Source organism: Trachemys scripta, chromosome 3 (genome assembly GCF_013100865.1).
Source record: "Trachemys scripta elegans isolate TJP31775 chromosome 3, CAS_Tse_1.0, whole genome shotgun sequence".
Taxonomy (NCBI): domain Eukaryota; kingdom Metazoa; phylum Chordata; order Testudines; family Emydidae; genus Trachemys; species Trachemys scripta.
The window spans coordinates 93,158,333-93,185,597 of record NC_048300.1 but is presented as its reverse complement, the minus strand read 5'-3'; the positions used below and the strand labels follow the sequence as shown (position 1 = coordinate 93,185,597).

Here is a 27,265-nt window from a genome sequence, read left to right as displayed (position 1 = left end):
TCAGATAGTGACCACCAGAACCAGTGAAGATCAAATTACAGAAAAGTCATACTATCAGTTGAAGTCCCTAGCAGACACAAACTGTCAGCACTGAAAGTAGGGAATAAACAAGAAGACATAGCACGAGATTATTTTGATATAGTATAGCAATTCATAGGGGCACACATCATCCTTGAAGGTTATACTGTGCAGTAATTTCTTAATTTATTTTAGTTCTGTCTGTCTATCAGAACAGTACTAAACTTAAGGTTCAGGTGGTACTTTTGCTCTAAATCCACTATTTTTAGGCAGGTGTAATTTTCTTAAATAAGCCATTTGTTTGCTTATATGAAAGAGTTTTATTAACATCTCATGCTTCCTACAGCTTTTATATTGCTTCAAAAAGAGTCCTGTTGAACAGATCACAGGCCAATAATCTTTGAGCAGACTCAAAACAAATCACATTCCATTTAATTCAATTTTTATTCAATGAAACGATGTATAAAAACTTACAAATCTGAGAACTTAACTATACACAAAATAGGATGATACTCAGTTTAAACATATACACAGAGCAGAGCTATGGTTTGTGCCTTGCCCTTTTCCCCCCTCCCCCCACACTGCCTCCATTTATGGTGGGGCACTTACTCTGCCTACATAAGCTTTCCTATTGGCCCAATGACTGATCAGTGGGCTTCCTTACTGCTGTCAGCTTAGTTTTTAGGCTACTGGCAAAAAATCCAGGCATCTATAAAAAATTAAATATAAAAATCAGCAACTTGATTTTAAATACAAAGATGCAGTGCTATCCTGATGCTATGGTATTTGCCCTCCCAGCGTTTGCATACTTTGCCTTGGAGTCTAAAGTAATGGGAATCCCTTAAACAACAGAATTCACTGGCCAGCACTGCAGCTTCACTTTTAAAACAACCATGATCCATAGCCACCTCTCCCTCTGTCCGCTGCTAGAAGGGGACTATATTAAACAAAGGGCCAAATCTTTTTCACCTTAACTCATGCAATTAGACCCACTGAAGTCTGAGACTACTTGTGTGAATAAGGTGATCAAGTCTCCCCTCTCCCCTCATATCAGGAATGACTCGGATCTATTGCTACAGCACATGTGAATGCAGCACTGATAATTGCACAGTGCTCGCTAGTATGCAATTTCTCTGTTCTCTAGTTTCCTCCATGTCTTGGATGACAGCACTAATTATATTAATTTCCATTCAAACACGATAATAAAAATGCACACATCCTGGGGCAGTTTAAATTTAATTTAAAAATAAGGGTTGTGTAAAATGGCTTATCTGTCAAATAACTAAAATTTATGGATATTTTTGGTTGAACTTGAAAGTAGATGACCAATTGTTTAGATAGGGTGTGTGCATTCATTTACCTGTATATACCAAACACACAAACACACACACGCTTTCTATATATACATATAAAAAGATTGCCATCACATCATTATTACTGCTACTTTAGTCAAAGTTGACTAAGTAACTAAATTTTCTTGAATGGACATAATGTCAATGATGATACCTGAAATACATACCCCAGGGAATACTTGAGGAAAAACTAAAGGCTAAAAACAAAGTTTCCTGGGTTCACTGTGAAAAGTTTTAAGCCTTTTTTAGTTATCTTACAGAGTTTGTACATGTAGCTCTAGAAAGCACGCTGCATCATCTGCTATTTCTTCTCAAAAGGAAGACTTGTTACCAGAGAAAATAATTATAATTAAATATATATATATATATTCTTCGTTTACCAAAATGGTATTTTATTTCTCATTACACACTTCATTGCATCTAAGTATGCATTTAAATAATCTAAAATCTGTTTAAAATCTATTTAAATTTGAGTTTACTAGTACTATCGACAAAGTTAGATGAATTCCCTCTACACACTTTCCTTTGTATTAAAATCAATTATGTTGTGGCTTGAGGCAAAGGCCTTTTATTTATTTATTTGTGGGAGGAGCAAGATCAATTTTTTTTACCATGCCAGTGTAGTTCTGGTTGCAGGGGGAGTATTAGTTTGATACAAATGACTGAACTTTAAAAAATTGATAGGTTTCACCTTCAGTCTAACAACACTGCTTCCTGCTCTTTTTTGATGGAGGTTAACACTGAGTTATCAGTCTCTGTAGCTTCTGTATCCTCACTGCCTAGCAGAATGGATCTATCTTCTTCTAGAGCAAAGACAGAGTTTTGATTTTGGCACGAATGTTTGACCACTTCATTGGGAGTTGAAAATGTTTTGTCACACAAGTTACATTTGTAGGGCTTGTTGGTCTGTACTAACATGTTGTCCATTTGACTGCCTTCCTCAAAAGTACACAGTTCCAGAGTCTGTTTGTCCACCATAGTATACGTATCCATGCTCTGATTTAGGCACACATGTCTGGCTGCTTGGTTTGCCCTGCAGAAGCTTTTGTCGCAAGTGCTGCACTTGAAAGGTTTGCCAGTATGTATGTACATATGCTCCCTCCAGTGGCTTTTTTGAATAAATTTGCGTCCACAGATGGAACATTCATATTTCCGTCTTTTAACTTCTCTTTCTTGATCTGCCTGCTCCAAGTTGTCTATGTCTGCAATGTCTGATGGTGGTGGTGTTTCTGCCTGCTGCTGTCCATCAATTATTGGGGAATCTGAGATCTGTTGCAGCTCACTGTCACTAATCATTCCCGCTTCAGGCACTTCCATGGCATCTTTTTCAGCTGCATTATTACAAAGAGACAGGGAAATGCTACTTTCTCCCTGTTGGCTTGATGTGAAGGGTACTCCTGTGTGGATCTGGAGGTGCTCACGCAAACTGCTTCGCAGATTGAATCGACGACCACAGAGGTGGCAGGCATAGTATTTTGGGAAGCTTCCATTCCTTTTCATAATACTTGGCTTGACATGTGCTATTGTGAGTGAAGCAGGCTGTTCATCTGAAGAAGATGCTTCCATGTTGGCTTCCTCCTCTGGAGGAGAACTATTACCAGCAGTGGAAACCAGTTCTGGAGACAGTGAAGACTGCAAAGGGTCAGAAGTGGTCATATTTGTCCGGGTCACTTGTGGCAGACTTGAAGCCAACTGTGAGAGCTGTGAGCCCTCAGACACTGGTTCTTGGCTCATCCTGGAAGGCTGTGGCCTGGATTCTCGCCCAAGTTTGTCAGTTGCTGAGGTAACTTTAGTGGGATGTCTTGTCTGGTGATCTGCAATTTGAATGCCATATAAAGAAGAGGCTAATGGAAAAACTTGATCTGGATGAGAAAAGGTACCCTGACTGGCAAGGCTGGCCTCTTGAATCAGTGGATATGCGTGCAGAAACTTTATTCCCTGTTCTAATCGAACTGGGTCAATGAGCTGAGGTGCCATCTTCCCAGTATACATCAAATGCAAGAGATAGCTGAAGATATCTGGTTGTATGTCAGTTGCTTTCAAACGGACACATTCACTGAAAGAAAAATAATTGTTTAGTAAACAATGAGATAAGGAAAAGTCTCTAGAATCTAATCTAGGTTATTCAAGTCTGAATAAAAAATAATTAGTGTTATATGCTTGAAATACAAACCTAAAATGTATTACAAAATTTATTTGCTTTTAAAAATGACCTCCTCATTTTTAACTGAATTTTAGGTCATATGTGCAGGAACCAATTCTTGCATTTATGCAGCACCATAACTAAACATAACACTTCTACAAGTGCCAGGCAGAAACATAGGGAGATTTTTGAAACACAGGGAGAATCACATTTGTTGTTGTTAAATTATAAATGTGTGAATGCTAAAAGTGCAAGTGTAAAACAATAACCTATAGTCCCCATAGTTCATACCAACCTGCAATTCCAGTAATGATTAGTTTTGCTTGGAAAGAGAGGGTGTAGCTTGTCATAAGAGACATGGTTTGTAGATGGGGCAAAAGGCATTAATTTATTTGGCCAATTGAAAAATGGCAATCTTATTCTCAGTAAACCAACTGCTTTGAAACATAAATGTGTTCTGACAGACCCTAAGATAATAATTATTTTCTGCTGTTATGAAATTGCTGTCCCACACAATATATTCTGCAGTTTACAAGGATGTGTTTTTTCCCACTAGTCTTGTATTAAAATCTTGCTAATGGCTAGATTAAATCCTATCAAAGTATTCTTACTTACAGACAATTCACTTTAAGTGGCGGATTGCTAAAACGAGAAGTGTAATTTGCACATTGCAAAGCACTGAAACAATTGGGAGCTTTTATTCATTACTGTTTCATTACATCAGAGGTCACTACGTGGGTTTCAATGTACAAGATGAATATTAATGAAATTCAAGAATTTGTCAATAAAAAATTTGACACATGCTTTTGGAGGCTAACTAGAAACTAGATCATGCTACAGCCAATGTTTTCTCTTTAATTTCCCAGCCCTTTTTTGGTTAAATGCAGCTACATTTAGGCCATAATCTTAAGAAGCTGTTTTCACATGTATACAGCATAATATTACAATTGTTTATAGGATTACCTACTGCTGACTCTAGGCAGAGATTGGGGAGGAGACAGTGGGGGGCATGATAAAGGGGCAATGGATTAGAAGGGGTAGGGCCTGAGGGCAAGGACTTTGGCATGGAGCCATGCTACCTGGTCTTGGAATGAGGGGCTCTGGAGAAGGGAAGCAAGAGGTTAGGAGTCGGGGGCGATGAAAGGAATGCAGGGGACTAGAGGACAGCGATAGGCAGAGACTCTTATTCATGGTAAACTTTAAATGCTTAATTTTCTAGATACAAGACCTTAACCATTTAATCAGGAGTATAGTCCTGGTTTTTAGGGCTTTTTTTAAGTGCAGGTACTCTGCCACTGCCACCAGGAAGCTTCTGTATAAAATGGCATCGGCCATTTGGCATGACCTCACCCATACAGTGAGTGAGGTCAACAGTGCTACAGAGTATGGGAACACTGTTCCCACAGGCTCCTGCCCCACTACCTTCAATCTGAATAAGAGACTTCCATCTCTCCATAGTCCGCCACTCCCATTTTTTCCCCAGGTATAACTTCCGCCTCTCCAGTTCTTGTTAAAATATGCACCTTGATGGGTGTTAGAACTATCTGAGTTGGCTCTCTACCTGTGGACCTTATATACCAGATTCAAAATTTTAGTGCTAGTTCAAAAAACTTTAAGAGTTAAGGTTGAACTTGTTCACTGAAGTCCAGCTAACACCCAATAACAATACTTGCTTTTCAAAAATTCTACCCTTAACACCCCCCCCCCCCAAAAAAACATTTTTTTACAATGTCTGGAAATAAACAGCTAAGGGATGCAGCCTGTGCTCCACTGCCATGTAATCCTTCATTGTTCACTATCACCCCTCCAAATCTTAACTTTGTAATATTTTTGCAATTTTTATGGAGCAAAGATAAAAAACAAATCTCTAACCGATTTTTTACAATACCATTTCTCACACTCTCCCAGTAATTAGTTACTGGCTCTTGGGTAGTCTTTTGCAGATTTGAAGAGATAAAGTTAAGTTTGGGTGGATGACAGTGACCAAGAACTACAGTGGAGACGAGGCTGGCTACCTTAACTATTCACTTCTAGATATTCTAATATGTGTTTGTTTTTTAATGGTGAAGAATTTTTGTTGAAGTATAATATTAGGTTTGGAGGTTAGCTGGACTCCAAAGAAACACAATTTCAACCTTGCCTCTTCTTGATGAAGTTCCTTGTTTGCAAATAAGAATAGATTTTGGGATCTCTATGAATATTAACAAAAAAATCAAATGAACACTTTTTTAATGCGTCAGAATGTAGCTAGACTTTTTTAGCCAACTTAAATGAATAACATTTTAACAGTCAATATTTCTATAGTTACCTGGTCTGATGAACAAACAACATCTTAAAGTAGTTGGAGAAAGAAGCAAGGACAGATTTGTGCGCCTTGAAGTAGACATCACCAATAGCAACCGTGCAGTCACACAGGAAACCAAACTCCCTCTGTGCATTTAGCTGCTGTAGCAGTATAAGTCCGTGGTTGGCCAGATCCATTTTTCACACTCTGAAAAGCAAATGACATTTATGTAAAAGTATTTACTTAACAGTAGATGTACATGAACATTCTTTTTCAATATACGTTGTGCTTCTACTGCACCTTTCATGCAAGAGTATCAAGGTGCTTTATAAACAGTGTCTTTTAAGTAGGTAAATATCCCCATTTTATAGAGGGTTGACTGATTTGCTCAGGGTCACATAACAAGTCAGTGGTAGAAATAAGAGTATTAGAGTAGGAGATATCTAAGAGATAAATATACACAATCCAAGAGAGGGGAAAGAGAGACAAAAGAAAGATGAGCAAGAGATGAGTTTATTTTTACAGGGAGATTGTATTGAGGTTTTTTGCTACTAATTTATTTATATAAGTATAGTCTGGTCAGTTGGTAGACCTTTATCTTCTCAGGATTTCAATCACCTCCATCAATACCTCAGTGTGGGTAGAGGAGATCACTGACACACACGTGTAAAAGTAAACACCTACCTGCAGGGCAACTGAAAATCCAAACAGGGCTTGGAAAACCTCACTTGCCCAGGGTGAGTGATAATTTGGAGCAGGCAAGAGGAGCCAGGGATGTTATACTTGCTGACTATTTCCCGGAGGGCAAACCTGTGAGCAGCAGCAGCTCAGAGGTTGATGTTGTAGTAAGGGGGAGGTGGAACAGGAGCAAAGCAGTCCAAAGGTGCCATTACTGATTTTGTTCAGGATTAAGGAGGTGAATGCAGGAAACAGTGCAGTAGAGAAGCAGCTCAGGAGCTCCTACTACTTTCTCAAGAGTTGGAGGCAGAGTAGGGAGTGCAGCATCCTCTAGGACCCAATGTTTTTAACTTTTGGGACAGGGGGGGCCAAGAAAGCCTTTGAGTGGATGAGTGCGTGTAAGTGAGTGCGTGGGTATGGCGGAAATGATAATGGGAAGAAGAAAATGAGTAGGGATAAAGTACAGGAGAGAGACTTTGGAAAGAAGGGAGAGATGGAAAACAGAGAACAAAAGACAGTAGGAAAGGGAGGAATGGGTATAAAGCAGTGAAATGTGTAGGAAGGAAAACAAACATCCACATCAATTAAGAAAAACATACATGATCTATAATAGAAAAAAATATATACAGTGAAGCCAGGAAGGGGGAAGTGTAACAAGACCACAGGACATACAGAAAGTTATGTTTTCCAAAGTTTAATAGAACATTTTAAACAATATTACAACAATGCACAACTGTATTTTCCCTTTCAATTTCAGGAGGAGAGGGATGGTGGTGTAGGTATTTCACCTTAGCTAACAGGTTTAGTCATTGGAGTAGTAGGTATTAGAAATTTTTCAAACCTGCTGAAGGACCAAAGTATTATAACACTTTGTGACTTCAATTAGCCACCAAGCTGCTTGAATACATTGCACTGACACAGAAGTTCATATGAAATATGATCACCTCATAAACAAACTAGGGAAATATAATGTAGATGGAGCTACTATAAGGTGGGTGCATAACTGGTTGGAAAACTGTTCCCAGAGAGTAGTTATCAGTGGTTCACAGTCAAGCTGGAAGTGCATATCAAGTGATGTCTGACAGAGATCAGTTCTAGGTATGTTCTAGGTCTGGTTTAGTATCTTCATCAGTGATTTAGATAATGGCATAGAGCAGTGGTTCTCAAACTTTAGCAACCCAAGGACCCCCATTTTGATTTTAAAATGTTAATGGACCCCCAAACCTCCCACTCAGCCCCAGCCCCTGTCCCCACTCCACCCCTTCCCCTTCTCTTTCCACCCCCTCCCCCAAGCACACCTCTTTCCCCCCCCAGCACCTCCTGCACCCCGCTGAGTGCAGGGGACTGGACTAGAAGATCTCTTGAGGTCCCTTCCAGTCCTACAATTCTATGTGTAAAGTGAGTCAGGAGTGGGGAGGAAAGAATGCAGTGTACAAAGGACAACTCTGTTATGAACACTACTGCTTAATAGGAAAAAATTAGCTTCCCATCATCATAAAGGCCATAAAGCACACAAGTTGGCATTTGATATTTGTGGCTCTGCAAATATAATAGATCAAATATTTACTTTTGAGAATTTAACAACAACAAAGCACATTCACAGTTCAGGTTCCAATCCTGTAAGGTGCTCCACTCAAGTAGACTCTGACAACATGGAACACTTTGCAAGATCAAGCCTTCACTTTTATGCAATATTTTTGTGAACATCTCAGGATTTACAAACTAATCAGGGCTGGGTCCAGTTTGTACTTGGATAGAAGACCTTTAGGTAAGATAGAAGGTAGTAATGATCCAGGTGGTGGCGGCGGCATCTGTTAAGAGGCACTCTATTTACCTTTCACTACCTAAGCTGGTCCTGGATACAGTACTGTTTCCTTTTCTAAACTGTAGAGTCAAGGTAGCTATTGAACGGCTATTATATTCCATCCCAGAGCTGGCTAATTTAGTATCCAGGATGGCATGATCTCAGTATGTGTGTACACCTATCACTTTTATGGGTACTCAAAAATGATAGTGTTTTAGAATCAAAGGCACTAAAAACTAATTCCATTTTCACACTCACCCTGGTGAAGGGGAAAAGAGTGAGGAAACAACCTATTTTATTTTGTTTTTAAACGATATCAAAGTTGTTTTCAGCCTAAGAAAATTCACGACATTATATGATCACTAAGTTGAAGTATAGCTAAATAAGGCTGATATAATAAATCAGTCTAATAATACAATTTTGTATTTTAAACATTTCCACATGGAAATATCTCTGTGCTTAGTATTTATGGAGAAGATCCTATTACTAAGTTGCTGGCAGTATAGCTTGGATGGGCTACTTCGTTCTGCTGGTGATCATTTCTAAAGATCAGTTTTTGAAGTCATGTAAACTGAGTAACAGATAAAAAACATAATTCACAGAATTATGCAAACCCTTTGCAAACACTTAAGTCTGGTATGGAGAACCAAAATATAAAAGTGAAAAGGGAGGTCAATTTAATTATAAAGAGAAAATCATGGCAAATAACCGTAAAGAAATGAAATAGGGACGGGGTTGCTCTGGTAGCAAGTCAGGACGTGGGAAATCTCTCACCGATGGAAGGGCTGGGAGACTGGAGCCTCTCAAAAGGTGCCATGGGGTAAGGCTGGTTTGCTCTATTAGCCAGAATACGGTAAACACCCTTATTAACATCTGGCCCCCGCGCAGGCCCCAGCCCCAGGCCTGCCGAGCTGCCCCGGGCTCACGCTAGCGGTGTGCGGCTGCAGCGCCTGGGTAGGACACCAGCAGCTCCCGGAGCGGAGGCAGCGGGGCTCTGGCCGGGCTGGGAGCGGCCTGGGCCTGCAGCGTGGAGCCCTCAGTAGGGCTGGGCCCAGCTGCTGGGAGCTCAGCGGCACAGCACTCCCCTCCCCCTCCCCCAGCCCCGCGGGCAGCGGGCTCTGGCGCGCGGGGGGGGTGGAGTCTCGCGGCTGCTCCTCCACCCCCTCAGGCGTCACGCTCGGCCTGTGGCAGCGGGGACTGAGGACGCCTTCTCATTGGTCGCCGAGGCGGAAGGTTGAGTGGCCGCGCGCCTCTCTTACTGGCTGGGCCCCGCCCCCTAGCGCACGCGACGCGCCCTCCACGCGCGCACGGACGGGACGGAGCCGGCGCAAGCAAGACGCAGCGCGAGCGGAGCCGCCAGGGCGCGCGAGACGGGATCCACCGCTGCCGCCAGGGCCGCCCAGCCTGCTGAGGAGAACCAGACGGAGCCGCCCCCTCCGCTTCGCGCGGCTCCCTCAGCCCTCGCCCCTCCCCCACGCCGGATGCCGCCGCAGGGGGCCGCTCCGCTTCGGGCGCGAGGGGCGGGGAGAGCGCGCGAGGGCCCCAACCGACTGAACCGAGCCCCGCGCGGGCCGAAGGGGGGAGGGCGCGCGAGGAAGGAGACAATCTCCCCACTTCCCCGCGCAGCCCCCATTCCCCTCGCCCCGCGCGGCCTGGATGGCGCGGCCCGACCCGGTCGGGAGGCCAGGGAGCTCCGGCGGCGCCAGGCGCTGCTGCCGCCCCCTGTCCCTCGCCGGCGCGGCCGCCGCTGCCCACTCCAGCTCCCGCGGCCGGCCCGGGCCCGCTCCCCTCTCACACAATGGCGGGGGCCGGGCCCAGCCTCTCCCGCCGGAGCCCGCGTTCTCCCGGCTGGCTCGGTGCAGCGGGGATCGGGCACGTGGGAGCGGCCCCGGCCCCCCTGCGGTCCCGGGCGCAGGGCGCTCACCTGGGGGCTCGGGCCGCTGTGGCGCCTGGTCCCGCTCGGGCCGCCGCCGTCTCCGCGCCCAGCAGCAGCAGCAACAACGGAGTCAGCGCGGCGGCGGCGGCGGCTTTTCCTGTCCGGTTACGTTAGGGTCACATGACCGAGAGCGGAGCACAGAGGCTGCAGCGAGGAGCCCCCGCCGGGGGGGAGGGGAGGCGGCGAGCGCTGGTGGCGGCAGCAGCAGGAGCCACCCCGCCCCTCCCCTCTCTCTCTCGCGGCGCCCAGCACAGGCCGTACCGGGCCGGGGCTCCCCGTTCAGCCCCTGCTCCGAGCCGCCAGCCACAGCTCCCCCTTCCCCCGGCCGAATGGGACCCCGGAGCCAGCCCTGCCGCGCGTTATTGTTGGGGAGCTGCCCCTTTAAAAACCGGCGGGGGAGGTGAAGCCCGAGTGTAGCTTTCCCCAGCCCTAACCACATCCTGCTGCTGAGGGCGCAGCCTCTCCTGGGGAGGGGGATCCAAGGCCTGGCTCATGTCGGGGCCTGTTTCAGACACAGCAGACCAGAGTGGCCTGTTTGGGGTGGAGCAGTGCAAAGCCACCGCTGTTCGGTGCCACACACCCACTTCATATTCCAAAACTCCCTGGACCTGCCTACTTTGGACTTGCTCTTTCTTTCTGTGGGGCTCAGCCAGTGAGACCACCTTGCGCTGTGCAGGAGTGCCCCTCTGCCAGGGTGGCATCTTCAGAATTATACTTGAAACTGGGTGTGGATATTAAACTGAGTTTAAAATGCAGTTTAAAGTGTCCACTTAAACCTTGTCTACATTATTAAAAATACCCATTGTCAGCACTGGGCAGAACTGATCCAGTGCTGGATGTGGTTTAACGGTAAGTGTAGCCAAGGACTATCTGGTTAGCACCAATTCAGAATCCACAGTAAAGTCTTGGTCTGGTTCTGCTCATCAGCAACAGGCACCTTTTGCGATTAAAACAAAGCTTTAAGATGTATCTAGATGGTTTTATCTATTGCAAGTGGTTGTGCCCTTGCTCAGGTCACACTGGTTAATGTGGAAGTTGATATAACATCTGTTGTAAAGGTGATGGTAAAGACCCGTCAAAGCAGAAACTACAGAGTATAGTAGGCTTTACTTCAGTGCTGGGTTTTAAAGGTACATCTACACAGCAGTTAAATACTTGTGGCTGGCCTGTGTCAGCTGATTTTGGCTTGGGATACATGGCTGTAAAATTATTCAGGCTTGGGGCTGAAGTCCAAGCTCTGGGACCCCGCTAGGGGGAAAGGTCCAAAAGCCGGGACTCCAGCCTGAGCCCAAATGTCTACACTGCAATTTTATAGCTCTACAGCCTGAGCCCTGCAAGCCCAAGTCAGCTGACAAAGGCCAGCCTTGGGTGTTTAACTGCTATGTAGACATATCCTAAGAGGTTAATTTAGGTAAGACAGGTTTTATATTTCATAGGACTGTCAAATACATAATACATAAACTCTGCAGTCTAAAATATTAAGTTAAAACATGGCTCAAGTATAAATGCAGTTGGAATGTCTTCATACTCTGTAGTTTTAAAATACTTCTAGTTTTAAAAGTATAGAAAATCTTTCATAAAAGTTTGCTCTGCAGCTTTTACACTTGTGACTGTGCCCATTTCTTGTAGTGGGAGGGAAGGGAGAGGCAGTACTGGAGTGAGACCTCATCTTACTAAGATTTTATATATTGTGCAGAACACTTGTGTATTACAAAGTAGCATAAATAAATCTGAACAAAATACATTGATGTTTGATGTGATCCATGGTCTTTGAATTGTTTGTTTACTTATTTACAAATTTTAATACATTGCAATTGGCCATAGACATTAATGTGAATTGAGGGTGGACTTTCCCCTTTGGAAAGAGTGGGGGGGAGTCATCTGAGAAATGAAAGTTTCCCACCTTCTCAGCAGTCTACATGTATTTTTCTTTGCTGTACTTCTGTAGTCTCCAAGTCCAGACCTGAACTTCAATACGTGTGTGTGTATGTATGTATGTTATGAATAGAGCTGGTCAAAAAATAGATTTTCTGCTGAAAATTTCAGGTTTTTTGGCTGAAAAATCAAAAGTTTTAAAGCCGAAAGCAAACATTTTTCACCAAAAAATTTCAATTAGTTGAAAAATCTAATTTTCCATCAAAACAATTTGGTGGAAAAATCATTGACCAGCACTAGTTATAAAGCTTTACCCTCGAGGGGGCTTGTCCTGATGTCATTAAAATCAGAGGAAGTTTTTCCATTTGACAGGAGCAGGATATAATACCATGTCAACTGTTTGATTTTGATCCGTTATGGAGTAAAGAGAATTTTCTGATGGCTGTTAAGTAGCATGGTGGGTGAACTTACTTGTTTCAGCCCAGTTCTTAGAAGACAGGTGTTCACATTACTAACTACTGTTTTGCAGTCTACATAAAAAAAAAAAGAGGCCCATGTGATGCACAAATAATGGAGAATATACAAACTTTTCACCTGTAGAGCCAGTCATGATTGAGACACAGTGGGCAACTGCAGTTTTCAGGGCTGTCTGTCATCACATTTTACAAGCACTAAATTGATGGAGGGCTTTAGCCTGCAAATGAATGTCAAGATATGTCTCTTAAGTTTGTGTGAAGTCCCACTAAAGTCAGTGGGTCTCTGCATGTATGTAGGGGTGTGCTCAGGTTGGATCCATAAGGAGAATCTAGCCTATAAAATCTGAATTATAAAACAAATCTTAAATCAGACTTTACAGTAAGTTTAGAAAAAAATTATTTCAGTTGGTTTTGTGCTCACCAAACTCAAAGTTGGTAGTCTGAAACATGTACTAACGTTCAGGTATTGTGCATAAACAGAGTACTGTATCATGCCCTAGCTGTATGTATGTGGTTGACTGCAACAGCTTTGAGTTGTTAGAGTCCATGAGTAAATGTGTGATTTAAGCTTATACAGCACATATTTAATTAATAAATGGGAACATTTCTGATCTATTTGCCAGAATGGTCTGTGCTCCTTTTGACAGTGCTTCATACTTGATTTGACTATTTGAAATATAAACTAACCTAGCTGATAAGCCAAATGTTTGAAGTTAGGGAGTTTACACAAAACACAGAGATGCTACTCTCACTGAGAACAACAAAACCATCATAATTTTAAAGTGAAATAATTATCATAATTCTCTAAATGGGCTACTCAGAAGAGGGAAACAAATACATTTCTGGCAAGCTTTCTATGTATTGAAGGCTAGGGCTTTGAATGCCATATTTAAACAGTTTTATACTGGTGTTACTCCTGTGGCTTCCATGGAGTTACTCATTCACAGCAGCATAAGAGAAGGAGAATCAGGCTCTAAAGCTGGAGGAAAATGTAAATAATTGTATTTAATAGTTAGATTTTCATCAACAGTTTATAGACCACTGTAAACTTCAGTTCATAACATTTTCTCAATAATGGTAATCTGATATCTTGGTGTAAAAGGACCTTTGGTCTGATCAAAGCCCATCAGTCAATGGAAAGATTCCCATTTGAATCGGAGCCATATGGTGTTTCTAAAAGCAGATTTCTTCCACTTTGTCACTGAATACTAGATGAATAAAATGGTTTTACTTTCCTTGTACGACTTTTGACAGGCACAATCAAACTGACTAAATACTGGCCTGATCCTGCAGTCTTACTTATTTGAGTACAGGACTTGAGAACAGGAATGACTATTTGTGTGACTGTGGGCTACAGGCTCCAATCCAATCATAATATTAGACTGTATTCTGACCTGCCAAGTATCCAGCATCCAGATAAGAGATATTACTTACAAGTACTGCATACTATGATTTAGATCAGTGGACACCAATGATGGTACAGGTGCTGGTGGGATGATGAAGATGCATGTTGATCCCATCGTCAATGCATTGCAAGTAAGAATTCAGTTGAGCAGTGGGAGAAGCCTGGACTAGACACCCAAACCCCTCAAGTTAATTTTTTATTTTTGGTAAATGTAATAATTAGTACTAACACTAAACTAAGAGACTACAGAACAGCTCTCAGTGCCAGTCTTGAGCCTGCTGTGGGGTGTCTAGAATCTGATGGTCCTATTGACTTTAATCCAGTTCAGCCTGACTGATGCTAATTATTGTTTCCATGGGTGCCCTCAAGAGATGTCTGGCACCATTTAAACCTAAAATAGAGTCAGTGCCTTGAATAACCACTTGCCTTCCTCTTTTCCACTCAAACAGGACAGTTGTGTCTCTCAACGAAAAAACCCTGGCCCTAAATGGATTTAGTACTTACCCTAGGTGATGAGCGGTGGTAGTTCTGTGTAGATTATAGCTTGTGTATTTCCAGGTAATACTGGAAAGGTGTGGCATCTTTCCTCCTTCCCTTGAGTGTTACTGGAATTCACTAGCCTCAGTTCGGTGAACAGCCTATGTGGCTGTTGCAACCAGTGCGTACCTGAGTCTGAGAATACACCAAGTACAGTAGTAGCTTAAACCACCTCTCCTGTATCCTGTGTCAAGTGGAAGACTGGAGGATTGGAATGCAGGTCTCCATCTCCAGATTCAGCCTCCTTTCCAGTTTAGCTTCATATTTGAGCCAAACTTTCTCTCACTGTACTCCAACTCAGAATATGACTCTGCACTCCTGACTAGAATATGACACATTTCAGAGAGCTACTCTATTATACACCAATGTGAATGACTGTATACTTTTTGTAAGAGAGGGAACAAATTAATATACTAAAAAAAATACTATTGCCTTTACTGAGTGCTTCCATACTTGTATAGTTAAAAGCTTATGCAATTACTGAACTCTTCAGTGGAAAAAAACATAAAATCGCACCTGCTTAACTGAATAGCACTGATAAGTATTTACAGTATTGCATAGTTTCCTCCAAATTGTAGCATACATTTAAAATTAATGGGATACTGTGCATGTGCAAAACCAATTTGAGTGCTTAACTGGTCAACATCCACTTGAAATCTAGTTAGTATTTAAAAACAAAGTACTTTCAGGTATTATATTTCCCAATTTCTATCATTTTACAATCAAATGTTTCCTGCCCAGTTGCTCTTTGAAAGATCCACATAAACAACAGAGGAAACATTGAACATCTCTGGAAGAGAACTATCAAAAGCCTAAAGTAAACTGAAAAAAAACCAATTTTTTTCCCTCTAATCTTTTATAGGCAATTTTCAGTTTCTTATAACAACAGGGTGGGGAAAAAAAGTGACTTTTTAAAATTTGGTGGTGTCACTTCAACTTCTTAATTATATCTTGTAGGAGAACTTGCATGATAGAAACTTTCAGCTTGTAAAGGTTAGGCACTGGGATTGTATGCATAGTCTTAATTCTTACAGAAGAAAAGTTGTGTGAAATACAAAAATTAAATAAAAAAACAAAAAAAAAAAACCCCTCACACTCCAGAGACTAGCAAAAATTGGTTGCTTCCTAAAAGATATTCTGGAGATTTCTGGAATCATTTTAGAGTGGTTGTGTATATGTAGATGGTGTTTGTGTAGGTTGCACTGTAGTTCAAATGCTCCTTATGTTTAGGAGATTTTTCTTCTGTTATGTGTATGTTTTCTTCAGAAGAGATCTCAGCATCCTTGCTGATTGTGTGGAAATCTATTCAAAATTTTTTATAATCAAGTTTCTAGTTTAGTTTGTACTTCTCTCATCACAATGTCATTCTTTAGTAATGAATCTTGGGGGCTTCTGTGGTGCTGGGCATAGAAATTGAGGAAAGGGAGACTGTATTTTCTGGGTTCTCAGTGCTATCCCTGCTGGTCCCCATGCAATGTGGAGGGGCATAGGGGAAGGAGCAGAGGGAGGGGAAAGATACAGGGGCAGGAGCAGAGGTGGGGCAGAAGATAGGAGAGACACAGCTAAGGGAGGTGGCGGGAGTGAGGGAGGATAGGAGCACAGAGGTGCTGTGGGAGAAGATTGACGGGAGCAGGAGTTGGGGAAGATAAGGACAGAAGAGGATAGGGTAGGTAGAATGGGAACAAGAGCTGAGGGGGACAGCAGAGGCAGGAATGATCTGTAACCCCTAGACACTTCCCTTCGGAGCCTGGAATGGAACCCAGGAATCCCAAATTTCACCATTCCTGTGCTGTCTAGCAGCTAGCTGTGAAATTAACTGGCAAGGTGTGTCCCCTCCTTTCTAGTGGAAGAGCTATACAGAAGACAAGAGCTTTCTATTACTGTCATTTACTCCCTTAGTTCAAGTAGCAGAGGATGTGCTTGTGCATCTAAAAATCCGAATCTTGCCGATGACCCATGTAAGAGTTTAATATGGTTCCATATCATATTTTTTCTTCAATTTTTGTTTTTTAACAAACAGAAAATTACATTAAAAAAAACTACATTAAACATTACAGCTGCAGAATCAAGTACACAAAAGGTAGTAAATGACCTATTTTAAGTTCATGCAGTCTTTATTTGGCTGCCTTCTGCATATCTATTTATAAATCTTTATATATGTAATTTGCTATTTTTCCACAGGACACTTGCCTCATTCAGTGCACAAGATGGACGGTGCTTGGGGGATAAATCAGGGCTGTGTAAGAATAAGACTGTTGTCTCTAGGACCCTGCCTCGTTTGTTGCAGAAACTGGAAAGGGTGTAGTAAAGGAGGCAAAGAGGCAGGCTGGTCTCATGGTTGAACAAGTTGAACGCTTCCCAACAGAACTAGATTCTCTCCCTGCCACTGCCCCAGAGTTTAGGCAAGTCATGTAAACCAAAATTTTGGCTGATGACTGCTCCTAATTTTCTGATGACCAAAGCTGAGGGATTTGTTTTGAAGTGCTGAATACTCACAACTGCAACTGAATTCAAGGGGAGTTCTGCTCTATGCTATTTAATGCTAGGTTCTCTGAAAAATCAGGCCCAAGGTTTCTCAAATTGGGTTTCACGCACTTTTATTTGGCATGTCTGGCTTTCATCTCTGTACCCTCATCCTCTGTGTAAAATGGAGATAGTACTCTTCACCTCACAGGGGTTTTGAGAACATACATTCATGAATGGTCTGTAAAGAAAGTGGGTACTATGATGTGAGTACCATAGCATAGTCTATGTGGAATATCTGTGTTCAGTGCAGCTTGGATGATACGTAAATAATGCATAGGGCCATATAAGAATGATGATTAAAAAAAATTAATAGCTACCCTGTTAGTATTCGCAAAAATACAGACTAACACGGCTGCTACTCTGAAACCTTTTAGTATTGTGCATCCTGTGCACTGTGAGGAAAAAATAGTATACGATCATGTAATAGATGCCTATATAATGCATACATACATGCAAATGGGCTGCATTGAGATTGCACAGGTAACTTTACTTCTGGCATTTCCTAACTTTTAAATGCTTGACTTTGCAACTTTAATGTTTTCCTAATGTAATACAGTATAATCATAGGACAAACCACTGGAACTATTTAATAGGAAGAGGTGACCAAACTAGCCATTGCTTGACACTGTTTGCCCTTCTTGCTTGTTTATATATTTCAAAAAGGTGGTTAAGTGCATATGTCCACCAGGTGAAGAATTAGCAATTTAGCTGAAACATTAAAGTCTACAGACTTAAAATGCATGAGATGCTGGTAGGTTAATGGATTATGCCCAAAATGGATAAGAATTGAATTTAGGAATGGGAAAAAAACAGATTGTTGCTAAAAGAATGAGACCATTCAGTTTACAATAAAAACACCTACTAAATTTAACTTCTAAAGTTAATAGTTGTCCCTTATTGGAATCAAGTGGTATCTGGTTACGTTTGTGACGTTGTGCAGTCTATATGGTTTTATAAAAACATGATAAGTGAATATAATGTAACTGGGATAGTTTTAGAAAAATATGGTTAAAAAGTGAATATAACGTAACTGGGATGTGCTTCATGCTAAAGGTCTCTTGTAAGGTATCATTACAAAGCTTATACTCTACTGAGTGTGATCATCCGATTTGTATAAATGTACCACTCTTGTATCTAAAACTAGAAATATAAAAGATAACTCTGAGGGCCTATTGTAATTATGTAAAGTGTGGGCCATTAATGATGGTTTGGAATCTTGATGACTCCCATTGTCTGCAGATGGCTGTATTTACCTGTGAGTCTTCCTGTATATGTGTGTGCTGGCAAGTGAGTAATGAAGTCTTGCAGTGGCATGTGATCATGTCACCTGAACTGGAATCCATCTTTATCCTGGTGCTTTTCCAGTGGGGGGTGGAAACCCAGAGGGACAAAGGGTTCCCGCCTTATGCAAAAGATATATAAAGGGGTGGAAGAGAACAAAGGGGAGGGAGGAGCCATCATGAAGAATCCCCTAGCTATCACCTGAGCTGGAACAAGAGCTGTACCGGGGAAAGAATTGTGCCCAAGTCTGGAAGGTGTCCAGTCTGAGAAAAACTTACTGAAGCATCTCTGAGGGTGAGATTATCTGTATTCAGTTTGATTAGGCATAGATTTGCGCATTTTATTTTATTTTACTTGGTGACTTACTTTGTTCTGTCTGTTACTACTTGGAACCACTTAAATCCTACTGTCTGTATTTAATAAAATCACTTTTTATTTAGTAATTTACTCAGAGTATGTATTAATACCTGGGGGAGCAAACAACTGTGCATCTCTATCAGTGTTATAGAGGGCGAACAATTTGAGTTTGCCCTGCATAAGCTTTATGCAGGGTAAAATGAATTTATCTGGGTTTAGACCCCATTGGGAGTTGGACATCTGAGTGCTAAAGACAAGCACACTTCTGTGAGCTGTTTTTAGGTAAACTTGCAGCTTTGAGGCAAGTGATTCAGACCCTGGGTCTGTGTTGGAGCGGACTGGAGTGTTTGGCTCAGCAAGACGGTGCTGGAGTCCTGAGCTGGCAGGGAAAACAGGAGCAGAGGTAGTCTTTTGCACATCAGGTGGCAGCTCCCAAGGGGGTTTCTGTGATCCAACCCGTCACAGTGGCGTAGTCGAGCAGGATCTGTGCACAGCTGATTGCTTTGAGATACTGGTAGTGATTTTAAGTGAGTTTTAAGTGTGGTGGCTGGAGAAAAGACAAAGTGGTTACTGGTTTGTTATTTTCTGTTTGCTTATTTTGGGAAAGGGAAGTAGGGACAGAAAAGGAAGCAAAATAAGTAAGACGGAAGATCAGAAGAAGCTAAAACTACACAAGTTGCAAATTGCCCAGAAAGACTGAACAATGGGCGCTGGGAAAATCTCTGTTAACTAAGAAGCCCCTGAGCTGAGTGCATCTCAGTTTCAGTGAACTGCAGATGGGTGTGGCCCAACTTCTGTCTGTGCTGAAGCTGACTGGAGTATCTAATTTAGCAAGACAGGAGGGGACGGANTTATTTAGTAATTTACTCAGAGTATGTATTAATACCTGGGGGAGCAAACAACTGTGCATATCTCTTTATCAGTGTTATAGAGGGTGAACAATTTATGAGTTTGCCCTGCATAATTTATGCAGGGTAAAACGGATTTATCTGGGTTTAGACCCCATTGGGAGTTGGGCATCTGAGTGCTAAAGACAAGCACACTTCTGTGAGCTGTTTTTAGGTAAACTTGCAGCTTTGGGGCAAGTGATTCAGACCCTGGGTCTGTGTTGGAGCGGACTGGAGTGTTTGGCTCAGCAAGACAGGGTGCTGGAGTCCTGAGCTGGCAGGGAAAACAGGAGCAGAGGTAGTCTTTTGCACATCAGGTGGCAGATCCCAAGGGGGTTTCTGTGATCAACCCGTCACAACGTTTATTATTAATATAGGAACAACTCTAGGCTAGGTTCTTCAGCCATATAGAAAACACGATTCCTGCACCAGAGCTGTTCTGGAAAATTTTATAGGCTGCCAGTGTAGCCCTCCAGTTGAGTCCTTCATATCTGTGAATGCTCCTGTGAACATTCAAACCTTTCCCAAACAAAGGTCTTAGGTAACAGTAGCTGAATTGTCCCAAAAGCAAAATCCTCAACTACTGCATAATCACTGTGAGTGGGTGACTACTGTACTGTAGTGCAAAGGGGATAGGATAGAAAAACTTCCTGGAAGGCAGGGAGGCCAGTGGCTTATCTGGAACCAGGGGAGTAAATTCTTAGTAGGGCAGAAGGGTGGATCTCATGTCATGCAGCTTTTCCTGCCCCTTGGACTAGTCTGGCACCCTCCTAGAGAAGCCCACACCCAGGTTAAGAAACACTGCTTTAGAGAGAGCACAGAAGATTGCAAAGGGGTGCTTTTCACAGTAGTTTATCAGTTTGATTCCAGTCTAAATTTAGTCCTGCCCAAAAGCTTTTACTAGTTGATAGTAGTTGGATGGGTTATGTGTAGGGTGACCAGATGTCCCAATTTTATAGGGACAATCCTGATTTTTGGGTCTTTTTCTTATATAGGCTCCTATTACCCCCCCAGCCCCATCCCAATTTTTCACACTTGCTGTCTGGTCACCCTAGTTATGTGGAAAGAATTAATTTCAGTCCAGTTCCCGGAAGACTTGTTTAACACCAGCATATGTATGGTAGCAAGAAGTCAAGAGAAGGAATGAGTAAACAAGCATGGGTAAAGATTAAAAATGGGACAGGGATAATTCAGGAAATGAGGATAAGTTTAGGTTTAAAAATGCTGGTAAATCTGAGGTGATATGGTCCCACTATTTGGAATAGGATTATGCCTGTGGATTCTCAATACAGATTTAGATAGTAGGGCTTTAGGCAGACTAAATTAATGAAAAGATCCCATAAAAAGGTTCAGTAGAGGCAAAATGAAGGAATCATAGCAGTGTTTTGGAGATGGTGATTTGCAGATTGAAGAGCCAGAAAGGAAAAGTGAAGGTTACTTAACTGTAACTGGAGTTCTTCAAGATGGTTCTGCATATTCACATTTAAGGAATACTACGCCACCTTGTGGTATAACCTCTTCTAGCAATGTCAGTACCCCTTCCCCTCCAATCCCGTTGTATTGAGGGGCAAGGCTAAATAGGGAGCGATAGTGCCCTCCCACCTCCGTTTCTTCCACCACCACGCCAGACTCAAGAACATGGACTAGAGGAGGAGAGATGGGAAGTATGAAGATGCAGAGACAGCTTGGAGTCCAGTTACAGGACTCGTGGGAAAGATTGATAAGCAGGGCTGAAACTAACCTAGAGGGAAGAAGAGTCCTAGAACATAAGAATGGCCCTATGGGGTCAGACCAAAGGTCCATCTAGCCCAGTATCCTGTCTTCCGCCAGAGCCAGTGCCAGGTGTCCCAGAGGGAATGAACAGAACAGGTAATCATCAAGTGATCCAGCCCATCGCTCATTCCCAGCTTCTGGCAAACAGAGGCTAGGGACATGGTCCTAGTTGAATAAAGACTAAAACACCTCCTTGTGCCCACTCTAAAAGCCAAATGCAGAGCATAGTGCTTGCTGAAGGTGTGTACCAAAGTCCAGGTTAAAACTCTGCAGATCTCAGCAAGTGGTATCTGCCTCACACTAGTGAAGGAGGTAGGCACAGCTCTACAGGAATGTGGTCAAATTGAAGCAGGTACACAAACTTTTGCGAGCCTGTAACACTCACCAATACATTGCTTAATCCACCAGGAAATAGTCTGGGAAGAAACTGTGTGCCCTGTGTTGGTCTTAGCATACAAAACTAACAGTTTAGATGTTTTACGAAAACTCTTAGTTCTGTTAAAATAATAGGCAAGAGCCCTTCTAGCATACAATGTATAGAGAACAGATTCTCCTTTATTAGAATGTGGTTAAGGGGGAAAAGTGGTAAATTAATAGACTAATGAGAAAATCAGACACCACCTTCGATATGAACCAAAGATCAGGTCTAAGGACCTTGTCCTTATGAAAAAAAAATAAAAAGTGGATCAGCCATTAGTGCATTCTAGTTACTCACTCTCCTGGCTGATGCAATAACAATAATGAGGGCTGTTTTGAAAGATAGATAGATAGATGATTAAATGAACACTCAACTGCTGGCTTGGAAATTTTACCAATGTGGTCAAAACCAATTTGAGGGTTCCAAGAAGGGACAGAGCATCTAACATGAAGATACACTTTTGTTAAACTTTTCATAAACTTTGTAACCAAAACATGAACAAACAGCAATCTACCATCAACTAAGGTATGATAGGCAGAGAGGGCTGCCAAATGGACATTTAAAGCTGAATTAACTTACCTAAAAAAACAGGGGTTCTCTAAGTATTCCAGAACACAAGGAATGGAGGCAACTATAGAAGAATCAGACTTCCTCTGCATCCATGCCTGCAATCTGGACCACTTTAGAAAACAGTCAACTAGAAACTGCTACTATCTAGAGTTAACTAGTATGTCCTGCATACAGAGACAGATGACTACTCAAGTGCAGAGTCAAAGTCTGGTTGCGCATGCCATCAGGTGAGGAAGAGTCCCCCCTCCTGGGACACAAGAGATGGAGAGAGAGAGGAGGAGCATAAAGACACTGCTGGATAGCTTGATATCAGTAAGCCACTGTTGACGTAGCCACAGCAGAGCAATGAATATCATTCTTGCCCTGCCATGATGTATCTTCCTTATCACCTTCTGTCTCAAGGGAAAAGGAGGAAAGATGTATATCAGACTCTTCCCCCATTGCAACAGGAAAGCATCTGCTAGAGATAGACTGTCCAAGGCTGCTCTGGAAGAGAAACAATGACACTTTCTGTTGAACTTCATTGTGAACAGTCAACAGTTGGTCAACCCCATCTGGAAAATATGGTCTGATCCAACTGATCTTTCAGGGACCACCTGTGCATCTAGGCGCTGTCTCTGCTGAGCCAAATTGCATGTTCTTCCTGCTTGACCACTAGTGTAGCGAGACTATAACGTTCTGAGACATGGTGATCAATAACTGAAGACTGTCACAACCTGGAGCGTAGACATGCTGGGCCATCCATTGCTGCACGAGTCTCATGGTTAGCTGGGCAGTCACATAGGTAGTGGCTGCCATGTACCCCACGAGATCCACAAGACGACTCTTACCCTCACTGTAGGGCAACTTTGAGTCTTTAATAGACATTGCCTCACTTTGAGAAATCCCTCCTCTGGCAGAAAAGCTCTCCCTTTTACTGAGTTCAATATGGTGCCTATAAAAGGAATCCTTTTGATTGACTTTGGAAGGTTGAGAAAAAAGGCTAGGTCTGAGAAAAGATTGTTCGTGGTGACCATGTAGCTCAATGGGTCCTTGCGTACAGTGGCCTGCAGCAGCCAATTATCCAAATAATTGTAAACAAAAATACCCTGATTCTGCAGATACATCACTACCAAAGAGAGGCATTTTGTAAATACCCTGGGTGCTGGGGAAAGGCCAAAGGGGAGCACCTGGTATTAGAAATGCCCCCCAGCCACCACGAATCAAAGTTACTTTTGATGATTTTGGCGAATTGGGATATGGAAATACACATCCTTTAGATTGTCATGAACCAATCCAGGATCGACAACAAAGGGATTATGGAGGCCAGAGCAGTGTACAGAACTAAAACTTCTGGATGTACTTGTTAAATTCCCTCATGTGTAGCATCAGCCAAAATGCCCACTACCCCAACCCTTCCTTTTTACCAGAAAATATCAGGAGTAAAACCTCTGAGGTAAGCAGGAAGCACTTTGACTGCTCCTATCAGAAGCAACTTCTCCACTTCTGGGAGAAGAATTGCCTCATCTGAAGAGGACGGGTAAGGGCATTTTGGAGAAAGCAGTCTTTCAAATGGTACAGCATAGCCTTTTCCCGTGATCTCTAAGACCCATTGGTTTGATATAATCTGTTTCTATGTATCGATGAAGTGGGCTAGTCTGTCTCCAAACACAGAGGCAGAAAAGTTCTGGTTGGTTGGTTGGTTCCTGACTCTTAAACAGCTTGTCAAAACTGAGGCTTAATTTTCTGGGGTGAAGGAGCTGACAAGGAAGTGAGCTGTTTGGATTTGGAAACTTGTTTGAAAGGCCTTTTTCTACAATGGCTTTGAGAGACTATGCCAAATGGTGTTGGCATTTTTGATATGACAAAAAGTAGAACCACCAAAGATTGGGGGTAGATCTGCATCTAGTATTGGAAAAAGAGAGTGAAGGGCCTTCTTTGAGTAGATAGACTCAATCCCAGAGATTGAGCTGTCAATCTTGTGTCTTTTAGTTTTTCTAATAAGTTGTCAATCTTTTCACTGAAAAAAACCCTCCCCTTCAAAAGAGAGATCCTCCATCTTACTTTCTAATGTCCATAGCTTGAGGAGAAGGATCTAAGCCAGGCATGCCTCTTGAAGGTCACAGCCAACACCAATGCTCTAGCAGCAGAGTCTGAAGCATTGAAGAAGGCCCCAAAGGCATGTTTGGTCACAATCTGACCCTCCAATAAGACAGCATTTGCCAACCTTCTGTCATTAGGCAACTCCTGGGGAAAAAAGCAACACTTTCCCCCATAGATGAAATTGGTAATAGGCCATGTCTGCCTAATAGTTTGCCACCCTGATACCAATGGATGAGGAGGAAGAGGAGAATGCCTTTCTCCCTAATGAGTCAATCTTTTCCCCCTTTATCATTTGGGATGGAGTGTGATTGTTCAGACCCTGCCCTGTTGCTGGCAGCAGTCACCCCCAATGAATTGGGCACAGGGTGGGTATTGAAATAAGAGAACCCTTCAGAGAGTATCTGGCATAATTTGCCTTCTTAGAGACAGATGGACAAGAGGTGGGATTGGACCACACAGATTTGGCTGGCTGTAACAACCCATTGAGGATGGGGAGTGACAGTCTACTATTGACAGTAGAACTGAGGATATCAAATAGCAGGTGGGAAGTCTCTTCCACCAGTACCGAAGGGAGATTCAAAATGGACACCATGTGATCCATCAAATTGTGGAACTACATAGCATCCCCACGAGAGGAGGCTAAAGTCACTGCATGTTAATTTGGTGATGGGTCAGGCTCAAGGTCAGTTTCTAAATCAGCATTTCTCACATGTGGCCACCGGAGGCTTTTCGGGTGGCCACAGCCTAACTAGCTAGCAAGTCTTAAAAAAATAAGCAACAAAAAAAAAGCAAAAGAAACAAGAACATGCAAAACACATTATTTGTTTCTATTCTGTTTAGGTCCAGTAAAGAACATAGAAAATGACATTTTTTATTATTGAGTCTGCAAAAAAACCCTACATAAATAAATTACAATGATGTGGACATGTATATGTGCATTGTCATAACTATAAAGGGAAGGGTAACAGCTGTCCTGTGTACAGTACTATAAAATCCCTCCTGGCCAGAGACTCCAAAATCCTTTTCCATGTAAAGGGTTAAGAAGCTCAGGTAACCTGGCTGGCATCTGACCCAAAGGACCAATAAGGAGACAAGATACTTTCAAATCTTGGGGGGGGAAGGCTTTGGTTCGTGTTCTTTGTTTGGGAGTTCGTTCGCTCTTGGGACTGAGAGGGACCAGACATCAATCCAGGTTCTCCCCATCTTTCTAAACAAGTCTCTCCTATTTCAAACTTGTAAGTAAAAAGCCAGACAAGGCGTCTTAGTTTTACTTTGTTTTCTCAACTTGTAAATGTACTTTTTACTAGAGTGTTTATCTTTGTTTGCTATACTTTGAACCTGAGGCTAGAGGGAGGTCCTCTGAGTTCTTTAAGTTTGATTACCCTGTAAAGTTATTTTCCGTACTGATTTTACAGAGATTATTTTTACTTTTTTCTTTAATTAAAAGCCTTCTTTTTAAGAACCTGATTGATTTTTCCTTGTTTTTAGATCCAAGGGGGTTGGATTTGTATTCACCAGGAGTTGGTGAAAGGAAGGAGGGGGGATGGTTAATTTCTCCTTGTTTTAAGATCCAAGGGGTTTGGATCTGTATTCACCAGGGAATTGGTGAAAGGTTTCTCAAGGGTTCCCAGGGAAGGGAATTAGCTTTTGGGAATGGTGGCAGCGGACCAGAGCTAAGCTGGTAGTTAAGCTTAGAAGTTTTCATGCAGACCCCCACATTTGTACACTAAAGTTCAAAGTGGGGATACAGCCTTGACATGCATATTTATTTGTTTTTCCTAAAGGTAACTTAGTATTTTAGGAAAAATTGTCAGAGCAGCCACCAGCAATAGTTGGTGGCTGCATTCTGAGGCCACCAAAAATTTTCTTGGGAGAACCCCTGCTCTAAATGCTCCTGGTGAAAGACAGGCTTTCACTCTATTTCATCATCCTCAGAAAGAGGTATCATTGTAGCATCAATGGATCTGGGAGTCAGAGCTGAGGATCTTTGTGCTTTTGGCTTTTCAGATGAAACATCACCTCTCCATCCATGCGGAGGATAAGTGAAGCGATCGTGAGGTGGCCCCCAATAAGGCCCCAGGACTGCCAGTCTCCCCAACAACAGGGAGTCAGGACCATCCCGACAGGGGTGGCCCAAAGAGTGGTCCGAACCTCGCTCCAGTTCTTTGTATTCTTCCTCTGTCGTCCTCCTGGAGAGATCTAGGTCTGGAGAGTGTACTGAGCATAGAAATGGATCCAGAGAGGGGAATGGAGAATCAGCTCAGTGTGAAGAATCTGTATGGATCCTAGGAATCAGAAAGTGTTCCAGGGAAGATCCAGCAACAGGATGTGGTCTCATCTTACTAACAGGAGATGAAGACAACTATCCTGAAACTGAGGCTATATGCCCCAGTGGTTCTCAAACTTTTGTACTGGTGACCCCTTTCATATAGCTAGTGTCTGAGTGTGACCCCCCCTAATAAATTAAACACTTTTTAATATATTTAACACCCTTATAAATGCTGGAGGCAAAGCGGGGTTTGGGGTGGAGGCTGACAGCTTGCGACCCCCCAGGTACTAACCTCATGATCCCCAGAGGGGTCCCGACCCCCAGTTTGAGAACCCCTGCTTTAGGCACTGTGTGCTTCAAACCTGGATCCAAAGCATGGACCAGAGCCGAAAGGTGGACTTGGACTGCTTGCCATAGTAACAACTTTCTGGAACTGAGGAGGTAACCAGACTGACACAGAAACTGGATCAGGAAATGACAGCAAATCTGAAGATTTGGACATCAACGGATCCAATGATAAGTGGGCTCATCTTTTTCATTACTGAAGCTGGGGGTGAAACATGTCTCCACTTTGCAACTACAACTCCGTCAGAA

The 27,265-nt window shown here is 42.7% G+C and overlaps 1 protein-coding gene across 1 annotated transcript; it reads right to left on the bottom strand.

Annotated features, from left to right (window-relative positions):
- Window positions 1-443: 443 nt before the first annotated feature.
- On the bottom strand, window positions 444-10,392 carry ZBTB2 (zinc finger and BTB domain containing 2). Its single transcript, XM_034765420.1, has 3 exons — window positions 10,204-10,392; window positions 5,822-6,004; window positions 444-3,426 (listed from the first exon to the last, which is right to left on the bottom strand). Exons 2-3 carry the CDS (start codon window positions 5,992-5,994, stop codon window positions 2,064-2,066), a joined length of 1,536 nt encoding a protein of 511 aa, XP_034621311.1. The 5' UTR covers window positions 5,995-6,004; window positions 10,204-10,392; the 3' UTR covers window positions 444-2,063.
- Window positions 10,393-27,265: the final 16,873 nt, after the last annotated feature.

Excerpts from the sequence above, each read along its gene's own strand:
- ZBTB2 (XM_034765420.1), bottom strand. The coding sequence starts at position 5,994 with ATGGATCTGGCCAACCACGGACTTATACTGCTACAGCAGCTAAATGCA. Across the intron at positions 3,427-5,821 it reads TTGTTTGTTCATCAGACCAG|TGAATGTGTCCGTTTGAAAG; the intron begins GTAACTATAGAA and ends TTTTTCTTTCAG.